General features: G+C 47.7%; 1 protein-coding gene across 2 annotated transcripts; it reads left to right on the top strand.

Annotated features, from left to right (window-relative positions):
- Positions 1-2,821: 2,821 nt before the first annotated feature.
- REEP2 (receptor accessory protein 2) lies at positions 2,822-24,522 on the top strand. 2 transcript variants are annotated; one of them, XR_013636133.1, is made up of 9 exons: positions 2,822-2,966; positions 3,901-3,973; positions 12,220-12,296; positions 12,733-12,853; positions 13,411-13,524; positions 14,047-14,191; positions 15,572-15,732; positions 19,458-19,612; positions 20,625-24,522. XR_013636133.1 is itself a non-coding variant. In XM_073355006.2 (8 exons), exons 1-8 carry the CDS (start codon positions 2,935-2,937, stop codon positions 19,530-19,532), a joined length of 798 nt encoding a protein of 265 aa, XP_073211107.1. In that variant the 5' UTR covers positions 2,822-2,934; the 3' UTR covers positions 19,533-24,522. The 2 variants fall into 2 exon arrangements, 1 of the variants encoding a protein (XP_073211107.1); XM_073355006.2 differs by having other exon boundaries at positions 19,458-24,522.
- The last annotated feature ends 2,084 nt before the right edge of the window (positions 24,523-26,606 follow it).

Here is a 26,606-nt window from a genome sequence, read left to right as displayed (position 1 = left end):
CACGGGGGGGCGCGGAGCAGGGTCACGGGGCGGCTCTGTGTGGGGGCGCGGAGGAGGGTGACGGGGGGCGCGGAGCAGGGTGACAGGGGGCGGCTCTGTGTGGGGGCGCGGAGGAGGGTGACGGGGGGCGCGGAGAAGGGTCACGGGGCGGCTCTGTGTGGGGGCGCGGAGGAGGGTGACGGGGGGCGCGGAGCAGGGTCACGGGGCGGCTCTGTGTGGGGGCGCGGAGGAGGGTGACGGGGGGCGCGGAGCAGGGCCACGGGGGGCGCTGTGTGGGGGCGCGGAGGAGGGTGACGGAGGGCGCGGAGGAGGGCCACGGGGCGGCTCTGTGTGGGGGCGCGGAGGAGGGTGACGGGGGGCGCGGAGCAGGGTGACGGGGGGCGCTGTGTGGGGGCGCGGAGGAGGGTGACGGGGGGCGCGGAGAAGGGTGACAGGGGGCGGCTCTGTGTGGGGGCGCGGAGGAGGGTGACGGAGGGCGCGGAGCAGGGTGACGGGGGGCGCTGTGTGGGGGCGCGGAGGAGGGTGACGGAGGGCGCGGAGCAGGGCCACGGGGCGGCTCTGTGTGGGGGCGCGGAGGAGGGTGACGGGGGGCGCGGAGCAGGGTCACGGGGCGGCTCTGTGTGGGGGCGCGGAGGAGGGTGACGGGGGGCGCTGTGTGGGGGCGCGGAGGAGGGTGACGGAGGGCGCGGAGCAGGGTCACGGGGCGGCTCTGTGTGGGGGCGCGGAGGAGGGTGACGGGGGGCGCGGAGCAGGGTCACGGGGCGGCTCTGTGTGGGGGCGCGGAGGAGGGTGACGGGGGGCGCGGAGGAGGGTCACGGGGCGGCTCTGTGTGGGGGCGCGGAGCAGGGTCACGGGGCGGCTCTGTGTGGGGGCGCGGAGGAGGGTGACGGGAGGCGCGGAGAAGGGTGATGGGGGGCGCTGTGTGGGGGCGCGGAGGAGGGTGACGGAGGGCGCGGAGCAGGGTGACGGGGGGCGCTGTGTGGGGGTGCGGAGGAGGGTGACGGGGGGCGCGGAGAATGGTCACGGGGCGGCTCTGTGTGGGGGCGCGGAGGAGGGTGACGGGGGGCGCGGAGGAGGGTGACGGGGGGCGCTGTGTGGGGGCGCGGAGGAGGGTGACGGGGGGCGCGGAGCAGGGTCACGGGGCGGCTCTGTGTGGGGGCGCGGAGGAGGGTGACGGGGGGCGCGGAGCAGGGTCACGGGGCGGCTCTGTGTGGGGGCGCGGAGGAGGGTGACGGGGGGCGCGGAGGAGGGTCACGGGGCGGCTCTGTGTGGGGGCGCGGAGCAGGGTCACGGGGCGGCTCTGTGTGGGGGCGCGGAGGAGGGTGACGGGAGGCGCGGAGAAGGGTGATGGGGGGCGCTGTGTGGGGGCGCGGAGGAGGGTGACGGAGGGCGCGGAGCAGGGTGACGGGGGGCGCTGTGTGGGGGTGCGGAGGAGGGTGACGGGGGGCGCGGAGAATGGTCACGGGGCGGCTCTGTGTGGGGGCGCGGAGGAGAGTGACGGGGGGCGCGGAGGAGGGTGACGGGGGGCGCTGTGTGGGGGCGCGGAGGAGGGTGACGGGGGGCGCGGAGCAGGGTCACGGGGCGGCTCTGTGTGGGGGCGCGGAGCAGGGTGACGGGGGGCGCTGTGTGGGGGTGTGGAGGAGGGTGACGGGGGGCGCGGAGGAGGGTGACGGGGGGCGCTGTGTGGGGGCGCGGAGGAGGGTGACGGGGGGCGCGGAGCAGGGTCACGGGGCGGCTCTGTGTGGGGGCGCGGAGGAGGGTCACGGGGGGCGCGGAGGAGGGTCACGGGGCGGCTCTGTGTGGGGGCGCGGAGCAGGGTGACGGGGGGCGCTGTGTGGGGGTGTGGAGGAGGGTGACGGGGGGCGCGGAGAAGGGTGATGGGGGGCGCTGTGTGGGGGCGCGGAGGAGGGTGACGGGGGGCGCGGAGAAGGGTGATGGGGGGCGCTGTGTGGGGGCGCGGAGGAGGGTGACGGGGGGCGCTGTGTGGGGGCGCGGAGGAGGGTGACGGAGGGCGCGGAGCAGGGTCACGGGGCGGCTCTGTGTGGGGGCGCGGAGGAGGGTGACGGGGGGCGCGGAGCAGGGTCACGGGGCGGCTCTGTGTGGGGGCGCGGAGGAGGGTGACGAGGGGCGCGGAGGAGGGTGACGGGGGGCGCTGTGTGGGGGCGCGGAGGAGGGTCACGGGGGGCGCGGAGCAGGGTCACGGGGCGGCTCTGTGTGGGGGCGCGGAGCAGGGTCACGGGGCGGCTCTGTGTGGGGGCGCGGAGGAGGGTGACGGGAGGCGCGGAGAAGGGTGATGGGGGGCGCTGTGTGGGGGCGCGGAGGAGGGTGACGGAGGGCGCGGAGCAGGGTGACGGGGGGCGCTGTGTGGGGGCGCGGAGGAGGGTGACGGGGGGCGCGGAGAAGGGTGATGGGGGGCGCTGTGTGGGGGCGCGGAGGAGGGTGACGGAGGGCGCGGAGCAGGGTGACGGGGGGCGCTGTGTGGGGGTGTGGAGGAGGGTGACGGGGGGCGCGGAGAATGGTCACGGGGCGGCTCTGTGTGGGGGCGCGGAGGAGGGTGACGGGGGGCGCGGAGGAGGGTGACGGGGGGCGCTGTGTGGGGGCGCGGAGGAGGGTGACGGGGGGCGCGGAGCAGGGTCACGGGGCGGCTCTGTGTGGGGGCGCGGAGGAGGGTGACGGGGGGGGGGTGCTGCGTGGTTGGCGGGTAGATGGGACGCGCCGCGCCGCGCAGGGTTCGCACCGAGGAGACGTTGCTCTTGGGCTGCTCTGGTCCCAGTTTCCCTCCGACGCGGCGAGGCCTACCCTTTAAGAGCCTGGGGTGGGGCCATACTTGCTGCAGGAACCTGCCCTTTAAGGAGCATCCGAGCCTCCGCGGCCGTTCGCAGCCGGCTGCTGCGGACCCGCTGCTCTTCGACCGCGAGCCGGCCCGGCTCCGCCATGGTTTCGTGGATCATCTCGCGGCTCGTGGTGTGAGTGCGGGGGTGGCCCTGCAGCCCCCCGGCCCCCTCAGCCCGCGGAGCCGCGGGTCGCACACCAGGGCCGGGGTCCCTCAGGGCCAGCGGCTCTGGGGACCTGTCAGAGTTGCGGAGCCGGCCGCAGCCTCTGCGGCGGGCGTGCGGGGCGCTGCGGGGCCGGGGTGCGTGGGGTGGGGTGGGGTGGGGGGGCTCCGTGGGCTTGGTGCGAGCGCCTCTGTCTCGAGAGCTCCAAGCCCTCGCCAGGCGCACGGCGACGCCGCCCCAGCCGCTCTGCCGCCCGGAGCCCACTTGCCGGCCTCAGCTGCGTCTGGCAGGGGGCTCTGGAGGCTTTTCGGGAACGGGGGGGGGTGAGTTTTAGCCGGGGTCCCTGTCAGCACCCCCTTCTCGTAGGAACGAGAGAGAGAACTCGGCCCACCCACGAGAGTCCTCCTGAAAATAGATGAGCGCTGTGAGCTTCATAGGTCAGAGCTAGCCCATTAAAGCCGGCTGCTTGGTTGTCAGCAGTGGCAGCTTAGCACTTGGGCACTGTGCCCATTGCATGAAACGCTGCACAGTTCTTTACTAATGTACCTTTGTGAATAGACTTGAGGTGAATCACTTTGTAACGTGCATTTCATAGTGGTGTAATCCCCACTATCCCCAGCTGCCAGAGGCCTGGAGAGAGAGAGACAGTGGTAGAAAATTCATGGCGCTGAGGCTTTTAGATATAAAAGGAGGGTTTGGTGCCAGTGGAACTGCCCTGGGTGAAAGACTGAGGCGGCTTCAGGCAGGCTGTGAGCACTCTAATAACTGAATCTTATTCCTGAGATCAAAGGATGGGCTAAGCGGAAGGGAACCAAATTAGGATGAGGTGTTGAGATCCACGAGGGGAGGAGCATCAAGCGAATAAGAATGCTGAATAGTTCTCATGGGCTCTGTTTTATTCCAGGCTAATATTTGGCACTTTATACCCTGCATATTCCTCTTACAAGGCCGTGAAGACGAAAAACGTAAAAGAATATGTAAGTGTGAGTCGCCATGTTGCGTTCCCACTGGCAACCTCCCCCCCCCCACCCCCACCTGACTCTCATTCTGTTTTCAAGAATACCATACCACACCACACCACCCAAGATCCTCCCCCTCCTGAGACCAGCCTCTTTCCTTCTCTGTATGGGACAAAGCATATCTCCTGTCATTTGGGTGTGTGTGGTGAGCTAGAGGCTAGCCCCACAAGGCTAGGTGTGGATGGAGTATATTCAGACTCTGCCTTGCTAAGTTCAGACACTGACTTCCTCTGACTTTGCTGCTCTGCATCTCCGTTTGCCCATCTGTAAAATGAGAATGCCAGCCTCACAAGCCTGTGAAGGTTAGCTGTTACTGGCCATAATGCTTTACCAGACGTTTCCAACAGAATTCTGCTCACACAATTGGGGCCAGATTTTCAAAGGAGCTCAGCTCCCATCTAAGCATCAGAACAAAGGGATAGGTTTTCAGAAGAGCTCAGCATATTGGGTATTGAGCTCTTTAGGCGTTTTGGCTACAAGTGTTACAGGGGAGCAGTTGGCTACTGAGCAAGCTTGAAAATCTGGTCTATGTTTAGGTACCCATAAGGAAGCAGAACTCTCCTGAAAATCAGGCTGAAGTCATGGGTGCTGAGCACTTGAACATGCAGCTCAAACAGGGTTCAAAAAAGAACTAGATAAGTTCCTGGAGGATAGGTCCATTAGTGGTTATTAGCCAGGATGGGCAGGGATGGTGTCCCTAGTCTCCGTTTGCCAGAAGCTGGGAATGAGCTACAGGGGCTGGATCACTTGATGATTACCTGTTCTGTTCATTCCCTCTGGGGCACTGGCTACTGCCAGAAGACAGGATACTTGGCTAGATGGACTCTTGGTCTGATCCAGTAGGGCCATTCTTATGCTTACTGGGAGGAAAGGGTGGAGGATATTAGTCTATTCTAATGAGGTCAAACAGCAAAGCCCTGGCAGCAGGGACCAGACTGAGCTGGCAAGTAGTGCTGTATCAAAACAATACTTCTCTGGCGGCACCATTTAAGTTCCCATTTAAAACCCCTTACATTTCTGGTCCTGAAGGAAACATGCCCCCATACGTGGATGTCACACTGATTCTCTGCAGACAGACATCTTGGAACAATATCGTTTTAAGAAGGGTGAGCAGCTCCAGAGTTGACAATTTAGTTGTCCAGATAATTCTATTAAAAATATCCAGGTGCTCAAATTTGTCCAAATTGTAGGCTAATATGTAACCCTGGCTTATTGACAGATTTGGAACAAAAGGATATGATGTCATGGAAAGAAGCTGATTTGTCTGGAGTTTTCAAATCCTAAATCTAGTTTGGCAGGAGAGATGGTGAAAGAGTGAAAATATGGTATAATCTGAAAGCATTTCAAAGTCCAAATAGATGAGATGTTTTTCCCTCCCCTCTTCATTGGACTGTGGCTCTCTAGCCCTTTTCTTCTGCCTCCTTTTGTTACTCTTCAGTCTTCTCAGTCTTCTTTAGTTCTCCTTTTGTAGGTCGGATGATTTATTCTGCCCTGTTTCTTCTCTTGAATGGTAAGAGGCTTCTGTCAGGCTGGATTTTCTCCAGTTTCCTTTTAGGGTTTATTTCTCTTTAGTCTCTCCACCCTGGTGGCTTCTGCCCATGGTGTCTCAGTGGTTTGTGATGTGGACTTTCCAGAAGCAAGCAATGAGTGTCCTGATTGGAGGCATGGTGCTCCTCTGAGCATTTCAGAACACCACCTCAGTGGGAGAGGTGATATTTGGCTGGTATTTGGGTGGAATCCAGTCCCCCTTTACTCTTCTTTGCCTGCTTCACTGCTGCTCTAAGAGGAGCAACAACATTGGTGAGTAGGACACTGGTGTGGTGGAGTTGATGTCTGTGGTGTGACTTGTGGTTTTCCTACTTGCAGAACGGCAGAGCCAGGAATGGTATCAACAATGAGTGCTACAGGACCTAGTTCTGCAATGTCTCCTCATTTTTCTTCAGCCTTCTAAAGTTATATGGAGCTTTGTCTATTGAATCCAGCCCACATCAGTGGTGTCAGTTTGAGGGAGAAATGGGTTGTGGTGGAGCAATGTAGAATTAAATGGCACACATTAAATAAATTAAAAAACATTTTACATTTGTGCATTTGATTTTTTTCCCTTCCTAAGTATAGTACTTTGTACTTGTGGTTAGATGTTTGGCTGCGTATGTGTGTTTTTGCCTGAGTGCCGTCCTAGCTTTGCGCAGACAGCTGGCACAGCAGACCTTGAGCGAACCGCCCAGTGACCACAAGATCCATTAAGGTGCGAAGGCACTAGGCCAGGTTTATTGTCGACAAAGCATGGTAGTAGCACCTGGCAGACTTTACGAGGATACTAAGACATGTATGCCCATGACAGTGGATGCAGTTTAGTGAATGGCGGGACTTTTCATTCCCCCCTTGGCTGGACAAAGATACTTCCTTTGAGATACATTTTTATACCTTGATACAAACAAGTTATTACTGCCTCTGACATAGTTAGTTACTTGCCCCTGACGTGGCTAGTTATTACCCATTACCTTGTACATTTTGGTTTGATTAAAACATTTTTATTACATACTGTTATCCTGACCTCATTTTTTAGGAGAGGTCAGTGTGTTCCTGTTATTCTTGGGGAATGTTTTTGTACCATCCATGATATTGGGATGTTCTGGTACCACTTGATATTGGGATGCATGAGTACTCTGTGCTTAGCACTTTTTAGGAATGTGTATTTCTGCAATATCAATCCTGTTCTTGCCAGATTTTGTGAGCAAGTCCTGCCTTATACAAGGCCTCTGATTCAAGGGCTTATGTTTCAGGTTCTCTTCTGACTACATTTCCCCGCTTTTTTTCTTTTTATGGGGAGGATGTTTACCCATCAACCCGGAAAAGCATAATGCATGGACTGAAGATGAACCAGTGGGCCAAACACTGTTATGTGACCATCTTTATTACCCAACTGATTTGGCTCATAATTATTTTCAGCTTTGTGAAACTGTGCCTTTTTACAGCATTAAGTATTACTGGTTTGGACTTTAGTCTGTTGGCACATAACAAATGTGGTCAAGTCCTGAGCACTTGTACCTAAGCTACCACTAATTTTTAGTTTTCTTATCAGTTCTTCTTTGTCTATCAAGATGAGGTTTCATATAGAATTCCCCCATGTTGGATGCAACATTTCAAGTTAAGAAATTGTCATTTCTAATATTTAGAAATTCCAAGGATATCCTAATATTGCCAGCGTGAGACCTGTTATTCTATAAAAGTATGTTAAAAGAATGTGTTATTGGAAAGTCAAGCACTTGAAAGTTAGGAAGTGCTGTTGTTGCCCTATGAATCTGAATAGCTGGCATTTTCTAACTTTCAAATGTTTGACTGTGCAACTTTAATGTTTATAGTATAGGGTTTTGGCTTATAATTTTTAAAATTCCTAAAAGAGTGGTGCTCTAAACACAATTATATTTATTCTTTTCAATTAGCAGTCTGCCAATTATTTAAAACAAAATGCAAAACTAGTTCTTGGTTTGAAAAGCTCAGTCTAAAAAATAGACGACATTGGCAAAAGAAAGAGAAAAGAGAAGAATTTTTACCTGTGCTCATCTCACTTTTTTTTTTTTTTTTGTATTCCTGTCGTACATGGCCGATTTACCTTACTTGTCCCACTGTCACCCACTTGCCCAATGCTTTTTCTTTTAATTTGTAGCAAACTCAGCTTGTCCCTTTTCCCCGGTTTTTGCAGACAATGATCCCTAGCTTCCCTCCTGGCTTTTTCTCCCACCAAGCAATTGCCTTCTGCCTCTGCAGCACTGAACAGTCCAAGCAGTTAACAGATGGTTGACTCTGTTAACATCAGTGCAGCCTCTAGTTGTGTGCAGTCATCTATTCTGGTGCGGCCCAACAGTTTCTGTCTTTTGGTGGGGTAATGATTGGGATGAAGCAGCCCAGTTTCTTTAAAGGAAAACTGTGTCTTTGATGTAGAAATTTTAGTCAACAGAATAGTGGGTAAAGGAGAATCTGTCACTACACCAGACCCTCGCTAGAATGTGGGGTTCGGGATCCATGCGTGGTACCGCGTTAATGTGGGGACCGTGTTACCATGGATCCTAATTTAAATGTTTAAATTTGGAATCCATCGCCGCGACCACGCTATATGCGAATCCGCGCTCTAGCAATGCGCACTCTAGCAAGGGTCCACTGTATAACTTAATTTGAGCTTTCAGAATGGCTTTGATAAAGCCTCTTGCAAGGGGCTATTGAGGAACTAATTATGAAGATCTATCAGAAAATAAGAGTAGGAATACGTAAGAATGGCCATACTGGGTCAGACCAAAAGTCCATCTAGCCCAGTATCCTATCTTCCGATAATGGCCAATGCCTAGGGTTGCTAACTTTCTAATGCAGAAAACCGAATGCCCCTGCCCCTGCCCCACCACTTCTCTGAGGTCCACCCACTCCATCCCCCCTCCCTCCATTGCTCATTCTCCTCCACCCTTGCTGACTTGCTCATTTTCAACAAGCTGGGGCAAGGGGTTAGGGTTCCTGAGGGGGTGAGGACTCTGGCTGAGGGTGTGGGGTCATAGAATATCAGGATTGGAAGGGACCTCAGGAGGTCATCTAGTCCAACCCCCTGCTCAAAGCAGGACCAATCCCCAACTAAATCATCCCAGCCAAGTCTTTGTCAAGCCTGATCTTGAAAACCTCCAAGAAAGGAGATTCCACCACCTCCCTAGGTAACCCATTCCAGTGCTTCACCACCCTCCTTGTGAAAAAGTTTTTCCTAACATCCAACCTAAACATCCCCCACTGCAACTTGAGACCATTGCTCCTGGTTCTGTCATCTGGTACCACTGAGAACAGTCAAGATCCATCCTCTTTGGAACCCCCTTTCAAGTAGTTGAAAGCAGCTATCAAATCCCCCCTCATTCTTCTCTTCCACAGACTAAACAATCACAGTTCCCTCAGCCTCTTCTCATAAGTCATGTGTTCCAGTCCCCTAATCATTTTTATTGCCCTCCGCTGGACTCTTTCCAATTTTTCCACATCCTTCTTGTAGTGTGGAGCCCAAAACTGGACACAGTCCTCATCAATGTCGAATAGAGGAGAACGATCACGTCCCTCGATCTGCTGGCAGTGCCCCTACTTATACAGCCCAAAATGCCATTAGCCTTCTTGGCAACAAGGGCACACTGTTAACTCATATCCAGCTTCTCGTCCACTGTAACCCCTAGGTCCTCTTCTGTAGAACTGCTGTCTAGCCATTCGGTCCCTAGTCTGTAGCGGTGCATGGGATTCTTCCGTCTTAAGTGCAGAACTCTGCACTTGTCCTTGTTGAACCTTATCTGATTTCTTTTGGCCCAATCCTCTAATTTGTCTTGGTCCCTCTGTAGCCTATCCCTACCTTCCAGCGTATCTACCCCTCCTCCCAGTTTGTCATCTTCAAATTTGCTGCGGGTGCAGTCCATGCCTTCCTCCAGATCATTAATGAAGATATTGAAGAAAAGCAGCCTCAGGGCCAACCATTGGGGCACTCCCCTTGATGCCGGCTTCCAACTGTACATGGAACCATTGATCACTACCCTTTGAGCATGGCGATCTAGCCCACTTTCTATCCACCTTATAGTTCATTTATTCAGCCCATACTTCTTTAACGTGCTGGCAAGAATACTGTGGGAGACCGTGTCAAAAGCTTTGCTAAAGTCAAGAAATAACACATCCACTGCTTTCCCCTCATCGACAGAGTCAGTTATCTCATCATAGAAGGCAATTAGGTTAGTCAGGCATGACTTGCCCTTGGTGAATCCATGCTGACTGTTCCTGATCACTTTCCTCTCCTCTAAGTGCTTCAGAATTGATTCCTTGAGGACCTGCTCCATGATTTTTCCAGGGACTGAGGTGAGGCTGCCTGGCCTGTAGTTCCCAGGATCCTCCTCCTTCCCTTTTTTAAAGATGGGGACTACATTAGCCTTTTTCCAGTCTTCCGGGACTTCCCCTCATCGCCATGAGTTTTCAAAGATAATGGCCAATGGATCTACAATCTCATCCGCCAACTTCTGGGATCTGGGGTGGGGCTAGGGATGAGGGGCTTGGGGTGCAGAAGGGGGCTCTGGGATGGGGCCGAGGGGTTTGGAGTGCAGGAGGAGGGCTCGGGTTCGGGTGCGGGCGGGGGCTGGGGCCAGGGTGTTGGGGTGCGGGAGGAGGTGTGGGCTCTGGGCGGTGCTGACCTCAGGCAGCTTCCTGGAAGAGGCGACATGTCCCTCCGGCTCGTAGGTGGAGGCGTGGCCAGGGGCTCCACACGCTGCCTCCGTTGCAGGTGCTGCCCTCACAGCTCCCATTGGCTGCGGTTCCCGGCCAATGAGAACTGCAAAGCCGGTGCTTGGGGCAGCACCTGCAGGCGAGGGCAGCGCATTGAGCCTCCCTGGCTGCCCCTCTGCCTAGGAGCTGGACATGCTGGCCGCTTCCTGGGAGCCACGTGGAGCCGGACAGGGAGCCTGTGTGTCCCACAGCAACGCCAACTGGAGTTTTAACGGCCTGGTCAGTGGTGCTAACCGGAGCTGCCAGGGTCCTTTTTTGATTGGGTGTTCTGGTCAAAAACTGGACACCTGGCAACCCTATCAATGCCAAGTGCTTCAGGGGGATGGAACGGAAGAGGTAATCATCAAGTGATCCATCCCCTGTCACCCATTCCCAACTTCTGGCAAATAGAGGCTTGGGACGTCAATAAATGGCCACTTTGCAATATGACAAAAAGTTCAGTGGGACACCCTAAAGTTCTATATTGAGACAAGTGGTATTCAGTACATTGTGGAGGTGTCTGTCAGCTGTGGCTCCATAGTTAAGACTGAGTTTAGGTTTGCAGGAATTCACTCTTATGTATAAGGATATGCTGTATTTTTCTCCAAAATTACAGCACTTCTCTGTTGAGCATAGGATGAATTTTCTTAAAGACTTTATAAGTAAATCCATTTAATTAGTTTGAAATAAAATTAAATTAAGGTGGTTCTTTAAGAAACTTTAGCATCCTATATCAGATCTTATTTTTCTTTCTCCAACATGATCTTATTGACACTCTTCAAACTTACTTCAGCGCATAACCTTCTTCTAGATAATTCCACACAGAATTCCCCTATTTCACAATGGCTACCATCTGCCATTATTCTCAGTGGCATTGAGACTATAAATTGCCTTTAGCAAAGATGGCCACTGCCTCCATTTATGTGCTTCTTGCAGTGCTTCTCTCTACCTCCTGACAACACAGGAGGGCTACCATCTTCCCTGAGGGCATCTTGACTTCTCTCCTATTGGAAACAATGGGAGTTAGTGATGATTTTGAAAAAGGGCAACACTTCGGGAATTTCTCTGAAGGAGAAAACTTTATTCTTCAGTCTCTAACAGATATTCTTTCAGTTATGAATAACACCAAAAAGTGATGATTAATCCTAAATATGTCTTTTCAAAAATTACCCAGTGCACCAAATTCAACAGGGAGGGGAAAATTTGTTAGCTCCAGAGTGTCAAAAAGCAGTCAGGATCCACAAAGAAATATGTCCCTAAAACTTAAAATAATAAAAAAAAAAATCACCAGAAATATCACATGGTAATAGTTTCTATGGGTTTCTTGTTCAATGTTCATTTATAAAACTTTTAATTAAAATGAAAATTCCCAAACAAACTACATCAAAGATGGAATTAAGGTTTAGAGTACATATCGGTAATTTAGAGTAAGAGTAGCAACATGCCTGTAGTACTGTACATATCTCCAAGCATGACAAATCCAGGAAATTCAGGCTTAAAGTTAAAATTAGAAGGAAATCCAAACATGTTGTGATTTGTGGCAAAAAGAAAAATCTAATGTTCAGTCAACGAGTCTTGTTCTAGTTTGGGACTACAAAATTTAAAATGCTGTAATCCTTTGGTTATTTCATGGTGTTACTACAAAATAGAGTTAAGGTTGTTTGGGTGTTCCTAGCTATGTATTTGCATATCTTAATTTGTTTGGATATTTTTTTTTAAGGTTAACCTTAGCTGACAATTTCCTGTGTTCATTATTTCATGTTTTATGCATAATTATGACATCCATTTAATGTGTTCTGTCCTAAATTACTGATACGTACCCTCATCCTTAGGATAAAATTAACATCTTAAGGTGACCAGTCATTTGACAAGGAAAGAATCCCAGTTTTTGGGTTGCATCCTAGTGTTCGTGTTTTTTGGTTTCTAATGGAATAGCTGTCCTTTTACAGGTGAAATGGATGATGTATTGGATTGTGTTTGCCTTCTTCACCACAGCAGAAACACTCACAGATATTGTTCTTTCCTGGTGAGTATCCTGGCTGTTCATTCCATATGGGGAAAGGAGGGAAAGCTCTCAGACACTCTTCTAGGATCAGCTGCTGTGAGGTACAGGAGGAAGGGTCCTCTCCCCTAAAGGACTTTTTTTGTAGCCTTTGTGGTTGGAAGCTTCGACTTAGCCATAAATGCCTGGTGGGCTTCAGAGCCTGAGCTCCAGCCTGAGCCACAACTACAAATGCTGTCTACACAGCTACAAACCCAAGTCTATGGAGACATACCCAGAGAGGCCTCCAGGAGGTGTGTCCCAGAGATTCAGGAAGGGCTCTGTTCCATTGCTGGCCTTGTCATGTTGATTCTGTTCCATTTCCGAATCTTCTCTTTACTAATCCTATCTGTTTTCCACTTTGGACTATCTGTATCTGTCTCTGACCTGCTCTTAATTCCAGCTTCTCCATCTCTCTCAGGTTTCCGTTTTATTTTGAGTTGAAAATCGCATTTGTGATTTGGCTGCTCTCTCCTTACACCAAGGGCTCCAGCGTCCTTTACAGGAAGTTTGTGCACCCAACGCTCTCCAATAAAGAGAAGGTACTTTTCTATTGCCATGGCTATTGACCTGCCCTGGAAGTTGGGTGACTTTTGACCCGTTTAGACCATGATAAAGATCCTGAGGCATCAAGTCTATTTGTGCTGCCTACTTCTCTAAAGCAAGATGGCCAAAGTGCACCCTGTGGAGTATTGCAATGTGACCTGTAGTAGCTGTAATTTTTAGTATAGATGTGTGGCTTGCAGATGTGATGGGTTCCCACATGGACTGCTCCAGCAGCTAGACTGTTTGAATCAAGATGGAAGCCATGCATTCTAGAACCTGTAGCCTGTGCAGGCTGCAACTTCATATTATTGGTGGGCACTGCTCTGCTCCATTTTATGTAAATTAGATATAGTTCACTGCTTTTTGACAAGTTACAAATGCAACCCTCCACTGGGTGCAAGCCTGCTGTGAGTGACAGAAGTAATGCCCAGTAGCTGGTGCTATTGGTCTTGGAGAAAGGTGCCTGATGAGCTTTTGGTTTTTAATGGGGAGGAACTCTGTCCATGCTTGCAACCAGGAATCTAAATGTTGGGTTTCCCCACTTCTTTCCTAGGAGATTGATGAGTATATTACTCAGGCCCGTGACAAGAGCTATGAAACCATGATGCGAGTTGGCAAGAAAGGTTTAAACTTGGCTGCCAATGCAGCAGTTACTGCAGCTGCAAAGGTAACACAACTGTGTGCTACATCCACTTCTTTAGCCTCTGAGATGCCAGTTTGCCCCCAGCAGGATAACTTCCATAGGAACATAGGATTGAAAGAGACCTCCTTGGTCATCAAGTGCATTGTCCTGCTATCAAAGGCAACCATGTCATATAATTCCATTCATAAACTTATCAAATTCTGTTTTAAAACTGTTTACGTTCCTGTTGCTGTGTCCCTCCAGCTGATTCCCTGTTGGCTTGGAGGGAAGCTGGTGGGTGCTGCTGACCTCACTCTCCTCCTGCCTTCCTCCAGTTTGCATTATTCTTCACACAGCACTTCAGCTTGGGGAGGGAATGAGGGGGAGATTGCCCCGGAGCAATCTTCTTTCCTGTTGGCTTCTGGAGCATGCATGTCTCTTCCTCTTGAGTCTCTTTGTGGGGAAGGGGACATTTTCCCGGTCCTTCCATTTTGTCTCTGTGAAGAATCTGAGATGACAGAAGCCATGTATGGGGTATCCATGGCACTAACTGTTGTGTCCTGTTAGGGTCAGGGAGTTCTGTCTGAGAAGCTGAGGAGTTTCAGCATGCAGGACTTGACTCTGATCCGGGATGAAGATACTGTGCATCTACAGAGCCCCAAACCACAGCTGCGCACCTCCACTAGTCGTCTTGAAACCATTGAGGATTCAGGTACATAGTACTCCTGTTAGGCCATTCTATGAGGCCCTGAACAACAGGGGTAAGGGTAGTGTATCGAGGCTTCAAGATAATGGTAAGTGCTGCCAAAGCTTTAGATTTTATGTTTTGAATGCTGCATGTAACACAGGAGTATGAGTTGCCTGTTATTTGGGGGAAAGAGATTTTTGGAGTGAGTTCCCTTACAGATGAATCTGCTGTCATCCCTGGATTTTTTTATTTTTAAAATAAATCTATTTAAAATTAAATTTGAAAATATGACAGCCTACATTAATAGATTATAGTAAATATAGACATTAGTCATTTAAATTCCTGAAAAAATGTTCATACAATACGTGTCCACTACCAAAGTTTTAAAGAATGCCACATCACTGAACTGGTGGAAGTTGCCGGCTATTCACGTGGAACCACAGTGTTTTTTAAAGTACTAAACTGGCTTTTTCAGTAGTAGCCTCTTCTGGAGGTACGAAGAGAATTCTCTTCATTTCGGTTTATTCAATGAGTACAGTTCAATGTCTAGTTCCTTCAAGGTTAAAAAAAAATGGGAAAGTGCAAAAGCAGGAAAGCTTGTTTTCCTTTTCCAATCTAAGAGTAGAAACTGGGGGTTAGAGTATGAGCTCTACTAATTCTAAAATCTTGAAGGACATGGTGAACAGAAATGATAGATCAGTTCACAAATTACAGATAATACCTTCCTTCTTTGCTTAATCAGTTTCAAATGCAAAACATGCGATAAACTTTTTTCTTGTGTATCCAGCACATTTAAGGTAGCTTTCTTAAACGTGATTTGTGTCAAGTTCTATTAAAAATGCACAAAAACAGCAAGTAAAAATCAATCCTCTAGTAAATAAGTGCATCATTCACTATTTTCTAACATAGAAGAATGTAAAAATTAAGAGTCTGAAAAATGTTTTAAACTGTAGCAGCTTAAAGTAAATTTGTATAGCTATAGAATATCCTCCTGTTAGCAGAAGTACCAATTTTAGTCTGCAGTTGTGTTTTAATGGTTCTCAGTCAATGAGAATCAACCCCTCTTTAGGAAAATAACTAAAAGGTAAAAATGCAAAATGAGTAAAATTGTTTATTTAAATCAAGATTTCCTGCTTGCTGATTTAAATCATGATGAAAGTCAGTGATTTAAATTGTTTGATGCAAATCAATCCACCCTGGTTAGAGGGCATGAGTATTCTACATTTTCCCCATCCTTCCCAGATTATGAGCATGTTTGCACACTCTTGGGTGTATCCCCCCAGGCCCTGAGTAAGAGCTGCTGACACCTCTGTCTCCTCCTAACAGCCCTGATTGGGAGCCCCTTTTGGATGGACTCGGTACTGAAACATATAAAAGGTGTTTTTGTTTTCTTCTCATCCTTAGCTGCTTCCTGTTACTCTTCAGGAGAAGAGGCCAGTGTGTCTCAAAGGTCAAATGGGGCCCAGTCTGATTCTAGAACAGAACCTTCAGATGAGGATGCAGGAGACAAAACACCGAAACGCACCCAGAGCCTCAAAGCTCCTAAGAAAGTGACAAAAGCTGAGGTGAGCTGGTATATAAATGACATCTTGGGCTGATTGGAGCTGGTTTGCATAGGTGAAATTATAGTAAAGGACAGAATTATCAGATGCATAGATCATGATATGTTGAGGAAGAGTCAACTTGTCTTTTGTAAAGGGAAAAGATAGGGTTAAAAGATAGGAAACAAAGTAGGAATAAAAGGTCAGCTCTCATAGTGAAGGGAGGTAGATAGCAGGGTCCCCTAAGGATCTGTACAACATATTAATAAATGAGGGGGTAAACAGAGTTAGGTGGCAAAGTTTGCAGATGATACAAAATTACTCAAGATAGCGAAATCCAAAGCTGACTGTGAAGAGTTACAAAGGGACCTCGCTAAACTGAGTGACTGGGCAACAAAATCCCAGATGAAATTCAGTGTTGGTAAGTGAAAAGTAATGCCTATTGCAAAACATAATCCCAGCTATAAATAAAAAACGATGGGGTCTAAATTAGCTGTTCCACTCAAGAAAGAGATCTTGGAGTCGTCATAGATAGTTCTCTGCAAACATCTGCTCAATGTGCGGCAGCAGTCAAAAAAAAGTCAACAACGAGGGTCAGAGAATAAAACGGAAAATATCATAAAGCCACTATATAAATTCATGGTATGTCCACACCTTGAATGCTGCATGCAACTGTGGTCGCCCCCATCTCAAAAAAGATATAGTAGAATTGGAAAAAAGTACAGAGAAGAGAGGCAAAAATAATTAGGAGTATGGAACAGCTTCCATATGGGAGAGATTAAGAAGAATGGAACTGGTCAGCTTAGAAAAGAGACGACTAAGGGGGATATGATAGCAGTCTATAAAATCATGAATGGTGTGGAGAAAGTGAATAGGAAAGTGTTGTTTATTCCTTCACATAATTTCATTGGGTGACTCTTGGTTCTTGTATTAATAGGCAGCAGGTTTAAAACAAACATAAGTACTACTTCCACAGGTTGACTGTGCATTGTATGAACTTATTGTCACGGGATGCTGTGAAGGCCAAAACTATAAATGGGTTCAAAAAGAAGTAGATAAATTCATGGAGGATAGGTCCAGCAGAGGCTCTTAGCCAAGATGATCAGGGATGCGAAACAATGAGACTCCCACTTCCCTGGGACAAAAAGAACGAAGAGTACCTGTGGCAGCTTAGAGACTAACAAATTTATTTGAGCATAAGCTTTTGTGGGCTAAAACCCACTTCACCAGATGCATGCAGTGAAAAATAAAGTAGGAAGATACATATTTTACACACACACACACACACAACCTGGAAAAATGGGTGTTGCCATACACACTATAATGAGAGTGATCAATTAAGGTGAGCTATTATCAGAAGGAGAAAAAAACCTTTTGTAGTGATTATCAGGATGGCCCATTTCCAACAGTTGACAAGAATTGAGAGTAACAGTAGCAAGGGAAAATAAGCATGGGGAAATAGTTTTACTTTATGCTCTGGAAATTTCCACTACATGCATCTGAAGAAGTGGGTATTCACCCAAGAAAGCTTATGCTCCAATATGTCTGTTAGTCTATAAGGTGCCACAGGACTCTTCGCCACTTTTACTTTGTGTAATGACCCATCCACTCCCAGTCTTTGTTCAAGCCTAAGTTAATGGTGTCCAGTTTGCAAATTAATTCCAATTCAGCAGTCTCTCATTGGAGTCTGTTTTTGAAGGTTTTTTGTTTTAATATTATGACTTTTAGGTCTGTAATCAAGTGACCAGGGAGATTGAAGTGTTCTCCGACTGGTTTTTTAATGTTATAATTCTTCACGTCTGATTTGTGTCCATTCTTTTACGTAGAGACTGTCCGGTGTGGCCAATGTACATGGCAGAGCGGCATTGCTGGCACATGATGGCATATATCCCATTGGTAGATGTGCAGGTGAACGAGCCTCTGATGATGTGGCTGATGTGATTAGGTCCTATGATGGTGCCCCCTGAATAGATATGTGGACAGAGTTGGCAACGGGCTTTGTTGCAAGGATAGGTTCCTGGGTTAGTGTTTTTGTTGTGTGGTGTGTGATTGCTGGTGAGTATTTGCTTCAGGTTGGGGGGCTGTCTGTAAGCAAGGACTGGCCTGTCTCCCAAGATCTGTGAGAGTGAGAGATCGTCTTTCAGGATAGGTTGTAGATCCTTGATGATGCGCTGGAGAGGTTTTAGTTGGGGGCTGAAGGTGACGGCTAGTGGCGTTCTGTTACTTTCTTTGTTGGGTCTGTCCTGTAGTAGGTGACTTCTGGGACAGTTGCTGTCAGGAAACTTTTACTGATAGATCCAGCCTGTGTCTTAAGTCTTAGAAATGCCCTAGATAGATAAATTGATCCTGCTACTCCCCTTTTGGCCTTTTTTCAGATAGGAGTGGATGGTTCTTATGCCTTCCATCCTTCAATCACATCTCTAAGCCTAGCCACACACTAGAATTGGGTGCATTTATGCTCAATATAGTTTCCATTCTAACCCCCTCTTTTCAGATGCTCATAACTCTGAAACTTTTGTTTTTTGAGCTGAAACTTTCCAAGCTTGGGTTCTTGCTGCAGGTCTCCACCACCATGATAATTTGGATTACAAATGATAAATACTTTTTCTTCCTTTTGTAAAGGTGGGGGCCATTTTTTGCTCCGTCTAACTCAAGCTCCTAAACTTTGAAACATTTAGTGATGGATTGATGATTTTAATTGCACCACTTGTAGTAACATTGTAGTTTAAATGTTAATGCAATGTTAAGACTGGGTATGCTGCCCACTTGGTGGTCTAGTTACTTGCTGAGCAAAATGCCTGATCTGATGAGATGCTTGAAACCTGCCTGGATTTCTGATCCTAGAAGCTTCTCTGGCTTGATCCTTCTACTCTCTTCCCTAAAAGGCCCTGTGGCCTAGAACAGTGAGCATAAACTGCTGTGAAGCAGGAGGGCCAGATTCTATTGCAATTCTCCTATTAATGGGTGATCTATAAAGTGCAGGGGGTCAGGGGCAAGGAAATAGGGATTGTGCCCTTTTCTGCTGCTTCATGATGCATATAGAAAGCAAGGTCTTTTCAGGAAGACTTGTTTCTTCTGCTTGGTCTTTCTTCAGAACTTTCAAGTCCAATTTCTGTTGTTTTGTTGTGGGAATTCTTGGACACTTTTTCAGAAACATGCTTTGGGCAACTTCTCAGCTCTGTCAATGGTGTCAGTCTTCACAACTCACTGAAACCACTCCCCTCTCTAAGGATCTGGAATAAGATAGGCAATTGTAGCAGAGTGTACAAACTAGTTCAAGACATTAATGCCTCTCTTTCTGGAAGAGCAGGATTGTGGGTACTATTTAGAACCAGAAAAGTTGGAATAGAGACTAATGATCAATTTGAAACCTAGTCTCTCTCTCCGCCCCTCCTGCCCCCAAACCACTCCTAGTCTCAAGGTCCCCTTCTGATTCTTGTTTTTTCCTATTAAATTTTCCTGTGGTTTAAAATATTTTTCATTCCCTGTTGCTGTGTGAAAGACCCACTGAAACAACAGAAAACTTAATGACTATACAGTGGCACTGACAAAAAAAAGTTAAAAAATATCAAGCAGAAGTCAGATGTTTGTCCCTTCAGCCATGTTTTAAGGGGTCAGCATATTGGACTGAATAGACTCCTTGTGTTCTGACAACCCTCCTTGCTGTGTTGTTGATCTATGCTCCCCCTCCTTTCTGCTCTGTACTTGTGCCCTACATGAACTGATAGTTTCTCTGTTTTCTTTTGCAGCCTCCACTAAAGAGTGTGAAAGCTCGCCCCAAGAAGAAAGCTGCAGGCTCCATTGCTGCTGGGGAGTCAGCCTAAGGACACCCTCACCCATCTGTCCCAGGATTTGCCTGTCACTTTGAAGGGACACTTACCAAAGGAAGGGAGCAGAGATACATGTACATAACAGCTACTTCTTTGTAGAGCTCATTCCAAGGCGGGGTGGCAGGGATTCAGCATGTGGAGTGGAGGATGCACATCCTCAGGAATTATTTAGTCTTCATCTCTCTGTTGGAGAGAATGTTGATCTACCTGTACATAGCCTGTTGCTTTGGGATCCCCTCTCTGCATAACCCTAATAGGGAAACTCTGCTGGAAGAACTGATTATTATTATTCTTAACATAGCGCAATGTGCCTCAGGTGGCACGTGACCAGGATTCACTACCAAATTTGGTCTGCTGGTTAATTAGGGTTAGAGCCATCCCTTGTGCAGAGGCTGGAACAAATATTCAGGATGGGGCCACTGAAGTTCCATTTGGGGTGGAGAGCTCCCGAAAATGTCTCACATCAGCCTGGGCATTCTCCTGAAGCTACTGAGGGGAATTATTGGTAGGAAGTGCCTGTAGCAAAGTGGCTGGTACCAGTTCCTTTGTAATTCAAGCCCATTCTCGTAGGGAAGGGGACTGAAGCAATATGTGGCTCATGCTTTCCAGTTTCATTCATGATTGACTTGTAGGACGAGTGGGATTGTGTCCGGGTTCCAGCATATGCTGCAGATGGACTCTCGGGAAGTGAGGATGAACAGCTTTCTTTGCTTTTCAGGGAAAAGGAAGAGCAGGGAGGGAGCTGAGACTCCACAGTGGCTAGGAGGACATGAGTGAGTGTGTGTGCATGCTGGAGTATATACAAGTGTCTGCTGGAGAACTGACTACTTGGCACTCCTGGAGTTTGTGGTCCTGTCTCCAGAATTGCTTGAATTTTATTTTGGATTCCATAGTCCAATCCAATTCCTGTATGGATGATGTCAAAGCGTGTGTGTGTGTTAGGCAATGCAGGGGCCAATGAGCCTCTCCTGGCAGTGCTTTGGGTGGACTGTGAGGATGTTACATTCACAGCCAATGGCTGAACTCCACAGCACCCCGATGCTAGTTACCTGAGAACTAATCTGACAAATTCTTTCATTCTAACAGATGACACTGGAAAACCTGGCTCAATGCAGTCTGCAGACTTACTTGAATAAGTGTGAGGTGGAACAAAGCTAGAGGCCCTTCTATCCCAACTCGGAAGGCTCCAGGAGAGCCAATCCACAGGGCGTGAGAGTTTACAAATAACTAAAGTATGAAAACTTCATTATCCTGATACCAGGACTCCATTCTTCAGTTGGGGGGAAAAATTCAGTATTGGGATTGATCAATCCTTCTGCTGCATCTCACTCCAGCCCTTGAACAACTCTTCATGTATTTAACAATGTGCCAAATCCATCAGTCTCCTGGAACCTGAGCAACATGTAAGATTCAAGCCAGAAATACATTTGGATATGGGGTATGTAATGAGGGGGTTGGACGTCAGTAACACTCTCATTTAAAAAAAAACAAAAAACCTTTTGAGGTGAGTCAATGCAAGCTATACTGGACACCAATATGTTGAGAATAGCTGAAGGGATTCCCCCTTCCTCTGGGTGAGAACACATCCTAACCTGTACCCATCAGTAGATCTTTCCTAACGTCTCTTGGTGGGGGGATCCAGAAGATGAATAGGGCCCCTCATTATCACTATTATCACTTGACTAATGTCTTGGAGATGAATATTTGGTGGCCTTGATTTTTCACTGAGATTAGCTGCCAAAGGACCTTTCCTGCCTATTAAAGACCATTCTCTCTGTAACCCTAACCGTTCTCTCTGTATTTTAGGAGTATGGATTTCCCCCTATTTCTGTGGCCTACTTTCTCACTTCTAAAACTATGGCAAAGCTCTTAGCCTAAACACCTAGTTGTTACGTTGTAGGCAGTGTATAGGAACACCCCTGTAGCTTTCTTCAATTGCTTATAACTTTGTCAAGACTGCCACCTTTTGGGCTGAAATTTTGCACGTTTGTTCTTGGCCTAGGCATAAATTTTATGAAAAGCTCATCTCTTTCAAATACAAAGAGTGAAGGGATAAAATTTTTGCCATTTAAAAAAAAAAAACAATCACCAACAAGCATACTGATCAATTCTGATGTTTTGGTAGGCTGTGGAAGAATCTTGTAATTTGTCAGGGATGCTAGCCCTGTGTAATAGATAAGGTGGTCTGGTGAAAGTCCTCTTTGATTTGGCTGAGGCATTAAGATTTACAAACTTACTTTGTGCATGTGCATTGTATTTTTTTTCTTAATAATTATCTACCAATGTTCCACTGTTACTGCACTTGCATGTGTATCTGTCTAAGTGGAAATTCTCATTCAGGATACAATCTCTTACCGTTTTGTGATCTGGAACTGCATAAGAAAGTGAAGAGGAACTTTTTATTATATAGAATGACATGTGGCGGTGCATTTGGAAAGAGACTTGACTGTGAAGGTGCCATGTCCAAGTCTATTCTATATTGGACAGGACAGGGCAATTATGCTGTATATAGTAAGTAGCTTTGTATGATCAAATTTCATCAGTTTTTTTGTTTGTTTTTTAACCTAAAAATCTCCATATCAAATGCTGTGTTAAAAAACTGCAGGACTCAAGTCTGGGAATACCAAGGGTAAGGCAGCCCATATTCTACTTCCAACCTCCCATTGTCCTCTTTATTGCATATTAATTTCCATACAAACTCTAATTACATGATCCTCATACTATCACTTTCCACAAGACCTCTGCCTTGCTCACTCCAGAAGCTGGACAGTGTGAACTGAAGGAGGTAAGTTTATCCAGTGAATAAGGCAGAGGCTCCTTTCCTGTCTTTGTGGAGGAGTTGGCTGGTGTGCAGTGTATGGGGAAAGGAACCACACACTGAACAATTATAATAAAAAATAAGCATGAAAGAGCTGCTTCGTTCACTCTGCACGATCCATTCTGTATGTTGAAAGGGGCAGTGGATCTCTGGAAAAATTGATATGTAATCATGCAGTTAAATTCTGCATTGTAATCTGTGCACAGCCACATTAGGGGCAGAGCTGAATGCATAGCCTTAACTGTCATTTTCTGACCTATGAGTGCTTCACTCTTTAGCCTTAAAATTCCTTTATGATAGCCTTTTGAATATGAATTGCATTAGTCTCTGTTATCTATCAAATAGTATCTCCGTTCTGCAGCTGTCTTTCGTTTTTATCCTTGAAGGTCAGGCTAGCATCACTGTAATTATGTATTGTAGAAAGTGCAGAGGGGGATAGCAGCTAAGGTACTGTCACTGTTGAGAGTAAAATTCACCCTTTTTCTGCTCTATTGATCCAGCTTGGGAAGCCCAGATTGTGGGTATCTAAAGATCGGTGTCCTGGCTGGATAGTTGCAAACATGAGTTTGTAGGCACTAGTGGGGCATGGAGGGCAACTTTGCTACCAGTGCAGAGAGAAGATTAATAGAGTGGTGGTACCAGCTCCATTGTCTGGAATAGCAGCACCACGCTGTCGTCCTCAACTCCTTCCACCAGTGGCCTCGTGCACTTTCTAGTCTCTGAATGTGTCTGTGGGAGGTAGAATTAGGAATACTGTGTCAGAGAGGTACATGCAACCCACTGGAGAATGAAGCAGTGAGGCAACATTGCCATATCCATGCTAGGCAAAGGATTTGTGACCTTTTGGGGATCAAAAGTTACCTCCCCTTGCTCACTGACCCTCTGGTGAATTGGTCAGCAATTCATCTTCTGCCTCTTTCTCTTTATTGAGCTCTTAGCACTACTCAGCAATTAGTGCTGCTCTTGTTGTCTCTCGCTTGCTGCCGCCAACCCCTGCCCTTCCAAAGTAGGGATTTTGGTTACTTTTAAGGGCTCCAGCCTCAGGGGCCTGGTCTCCTTCTGACTTCCTGTGCTAGGTTAATAGAAAACAAAGTTGATATTTAGCACTACACAATCATTAATCTCCAAGCTGTCAGCAAAGGTGGGTCAGTATTCCTGTCCCCACTTTACATGGAGGTTTAATGACTTAGCTGAGGTCACAGTGTGAGACCATGGTGGAGCCAGAAATAGAACCCAGGTCTCTTGAACTCCACATCTTGTTCCCTATCTCCTGGGCCAGGAGGCAGCAGAACATGACTCTTATTCTTAGCAAGAATAAAACCTCAGCATGGCCAATGTGCCCTGCTGTCAGCTTCCAAAGTGAGCACCAGAGGGAGGCTAGGCCTGATCTTCATATGGGATGTAAAGGCTTTGACCAGGTAGATCAAAATCTAATTAAACACCCATGTGACAGTTTACAATCCGTTCCCAGCCACGGTTTTAAGTATGGATGGGTAGCAGTGTGTATAACCTCTTTCCCTTAATGAAAGCTTTCCACTTGCTGCTTCAGTAACATGCTTCCTAGCTGCTGTACCTACAACACCATTATGTGGCAGAAAATGCTGAGACTGCCCCACATTCAGTGGTTTTCTCAGGGCTCAGAATGTTGCAGGTGAATTGTTATATGTTAGGTTCTGCTGCAAAGTAAAGACTTATTGCACTCAATAACACCCCTACACCCAGTTACTTATATGCCTAGATGCAGAGATGTAAGTGGTATGATAGGAGAAGAAATGACTCTCAGGTGTTCCTTACTCATAGGATGAGTAAGCTATAGCACATTAGGTTCATGAAATCTGCACTGGAGGCAGCTTCACTTGTGGTTCCTACTCACATAAAGAGGAATTGCCATATTTCCACCACAAGAGCCCATGTCATGCTGCTGGAGAAGGAAACCTTGAGCCATGTTTTCTTTTCCTTATGAAACATGGTGATCTTGCATCCTGCTGCGTAAGAAGGGAAAGTTGTACCATTCCAACTGTCATGCTTTGTCCCTGCTCCCATACCAAGTTCTGCTGCAGACTGAGGAGGAGGAAATGTTATGCCTGTCTGTCTTAGGGTTTTATATAGCTGCCCATCGCTGTTGTATCTGAGCACCTTCCACATAAAATTATTGTTGATAGCAAAGGTCCTAGTGCACTTTATGGAATCTCTGGCATCTCCCTCCCCCCTTTTTTTTTAACTAAAAACTCTGATTGGAGGGTGGAAGATTTTGGTTTGTGGATGGGTTTTTTTAGATTTTCACTCTTTTTGTTGGTAGGGGTATCAATATTGTCATTCTGATGGTGAAAAGGGTTTTTCAAAGAGTGCTCCTCTTCCCCATCCTGATGCAAGAAGATCCACCCATCTGTCTATTTATATGGCCCTTATCTCCATAGTATCTGAATGCCTCTCTCCTTCCATATTCCTGTTGGGAGAGTACTTCCTCCACAAGGCCCCCACCCATGTTACCACCGCTCCTTGAAGAGCTATTGTTCCTGAGAACACTTAGTTCCCACCACTTGTGCTTTTGAGCTTTAATTCTTGTCTAAGCTTGTCATCTTAAATTATGAGACGTCCTTTGTGTGATGTTCTGTACAATATGGAGCACAATGCTGGCCCACAAAACATCCCATGAACCACCATGTCCTGCTGCCTAACTAGGAAATGCAATACCCCATGCTTGTGAAACTCTGAGAACCAATGTCCCATTGCCTGATGGGGAAAATCCAAGCCCTCGTGACCCACATGTAGTATAGGAAACATGGTCTGCTGCCTAAGGAGTAAACTCCCTACCTCACTTGCCAAGAATATTCACATTCTATTCCCTAATGAGAATACTGTACCATCATCCATCTGAGAGGGAAAATCTGCTGCTGCCTAATGGGGAAATGCTGTATCACACTCCATGAGAAACCATCCCTCTTCCTGGGATGCATTCTAGCTTTCCTCACCACATCACCAAGCTACTGGGACTCCACATACCATGTAACTTCTTGATTTTGTGTGTAAAACAGGCTTCTGGAAGCTCAACAGCTGCAGGGGATAGTGTTAGCATTCTGAAGCGACGTATGAGTGTCTCTGGTGTAAGTGCTTAGAGCTGGGGTGTGTGTGTGTGTGTGTGTGTGTGTGCTCATCGTTAGTGTTCCAGAGAGTGTGCATGTACACCCATCAGTGTTGCTTCTTGAGCCTCTGGTACTGTCTCACCAGAACAGGGTTCATGCAAAGATTCAGGAAGGCTTGTGTTAGTTTCCTGTAAGATTTCTATAAATATTGTTTATAAATGTTAGTAATCCCAGGGGTCCCTAGAGACTTCTAAACTCAAGGCCAAGGGGTCCCAGAGAGGTCTTAAGAGGTGTCCAGAGCAATGTGTATTTGGGAACAATTGGTTTGTATGGTGACTGAGTGATCCTTCCACTTTCTGTAGCAGCTGAGACCTTTTCACGTGGGGGGGTGGGGGGGGGAGAATATAGGTCACACAAATTGTAAAGGTATGTCCAAAGAATGTATTTGAATCAGTTTGAGCCTTAAGCACAGCTTCCACGCTGCAGCCCACAGGTTAGATCCTGACTACCCACAACACCTCTGATTATTTCAGGAAGGGCAGGGTGGTGTTAGTCTCTTCTGTCACTCTAAGTAGTAAATACATATGGGGCAAATACTGAAAGGAGTGAATGCCCAGTGACGACCTTAGGCTGAGAAATGGATTTTTTTCCTGGGAAACCCTCAGCTGTATTTGGGGCCAAAATGATTAATTGTAAGGCTTGAGCTTTAGGTTTCTGAGGATGACTCATGTTTGAACAAGTGTAGCAAAGTCAAATAGCAAAACTGCCACTGTTCTGTTTGCAGTGAAGAGTTGGAATCAGAAATAATATGGAATGTAGACAAAAATCCACATCTGCCTCAGTTTCTTTTTAATGTTGTTGGTAAATGTGAATCTGTGCTGTTATCACCAAAACCTTTTCATAAGCTCTCTGTGCACAAACGCTCTTCCTTCCGTGGAATTCCTATGCTGCTCACTTTGTATCCTCTCATGTCCTAGGTCCATTTATCACATCCTTCCTTATATTAAAGGAAGCATGTCCAGTCTGCTGGATACCAGGACAAAATCCCACTTTTAATACAGTTTGTTTGGTATTGAGACATAGAGGCTAGTGCAAATTCTGCACAAAGGCTTATCCTCTTCCTCCTTGATTCACCGCCACCCACTGCCAGGCTCCCACTGATGCCCA

Source organism: Lepidochelys kempii, chromosome 8 (assembly GCF_965140285.1).
Source record: "Lepidochelys kempii isolate rLepKem1 chromosome 8, rLepKem1.hap1, whole genome shotgun sequence".
In the NCBI taxonomy this organism is placed as follows: Eukaryota; Metazoa; Chordata; order Testudines; family Cheloniidae; genus Lepidochelys; species Lepidochelys kempii.
The sequence above is the reverse complement of the archived record's forward strand: the minus strand, read 5'-3'. Positions and strand labels throughout refer to the sequence as shown.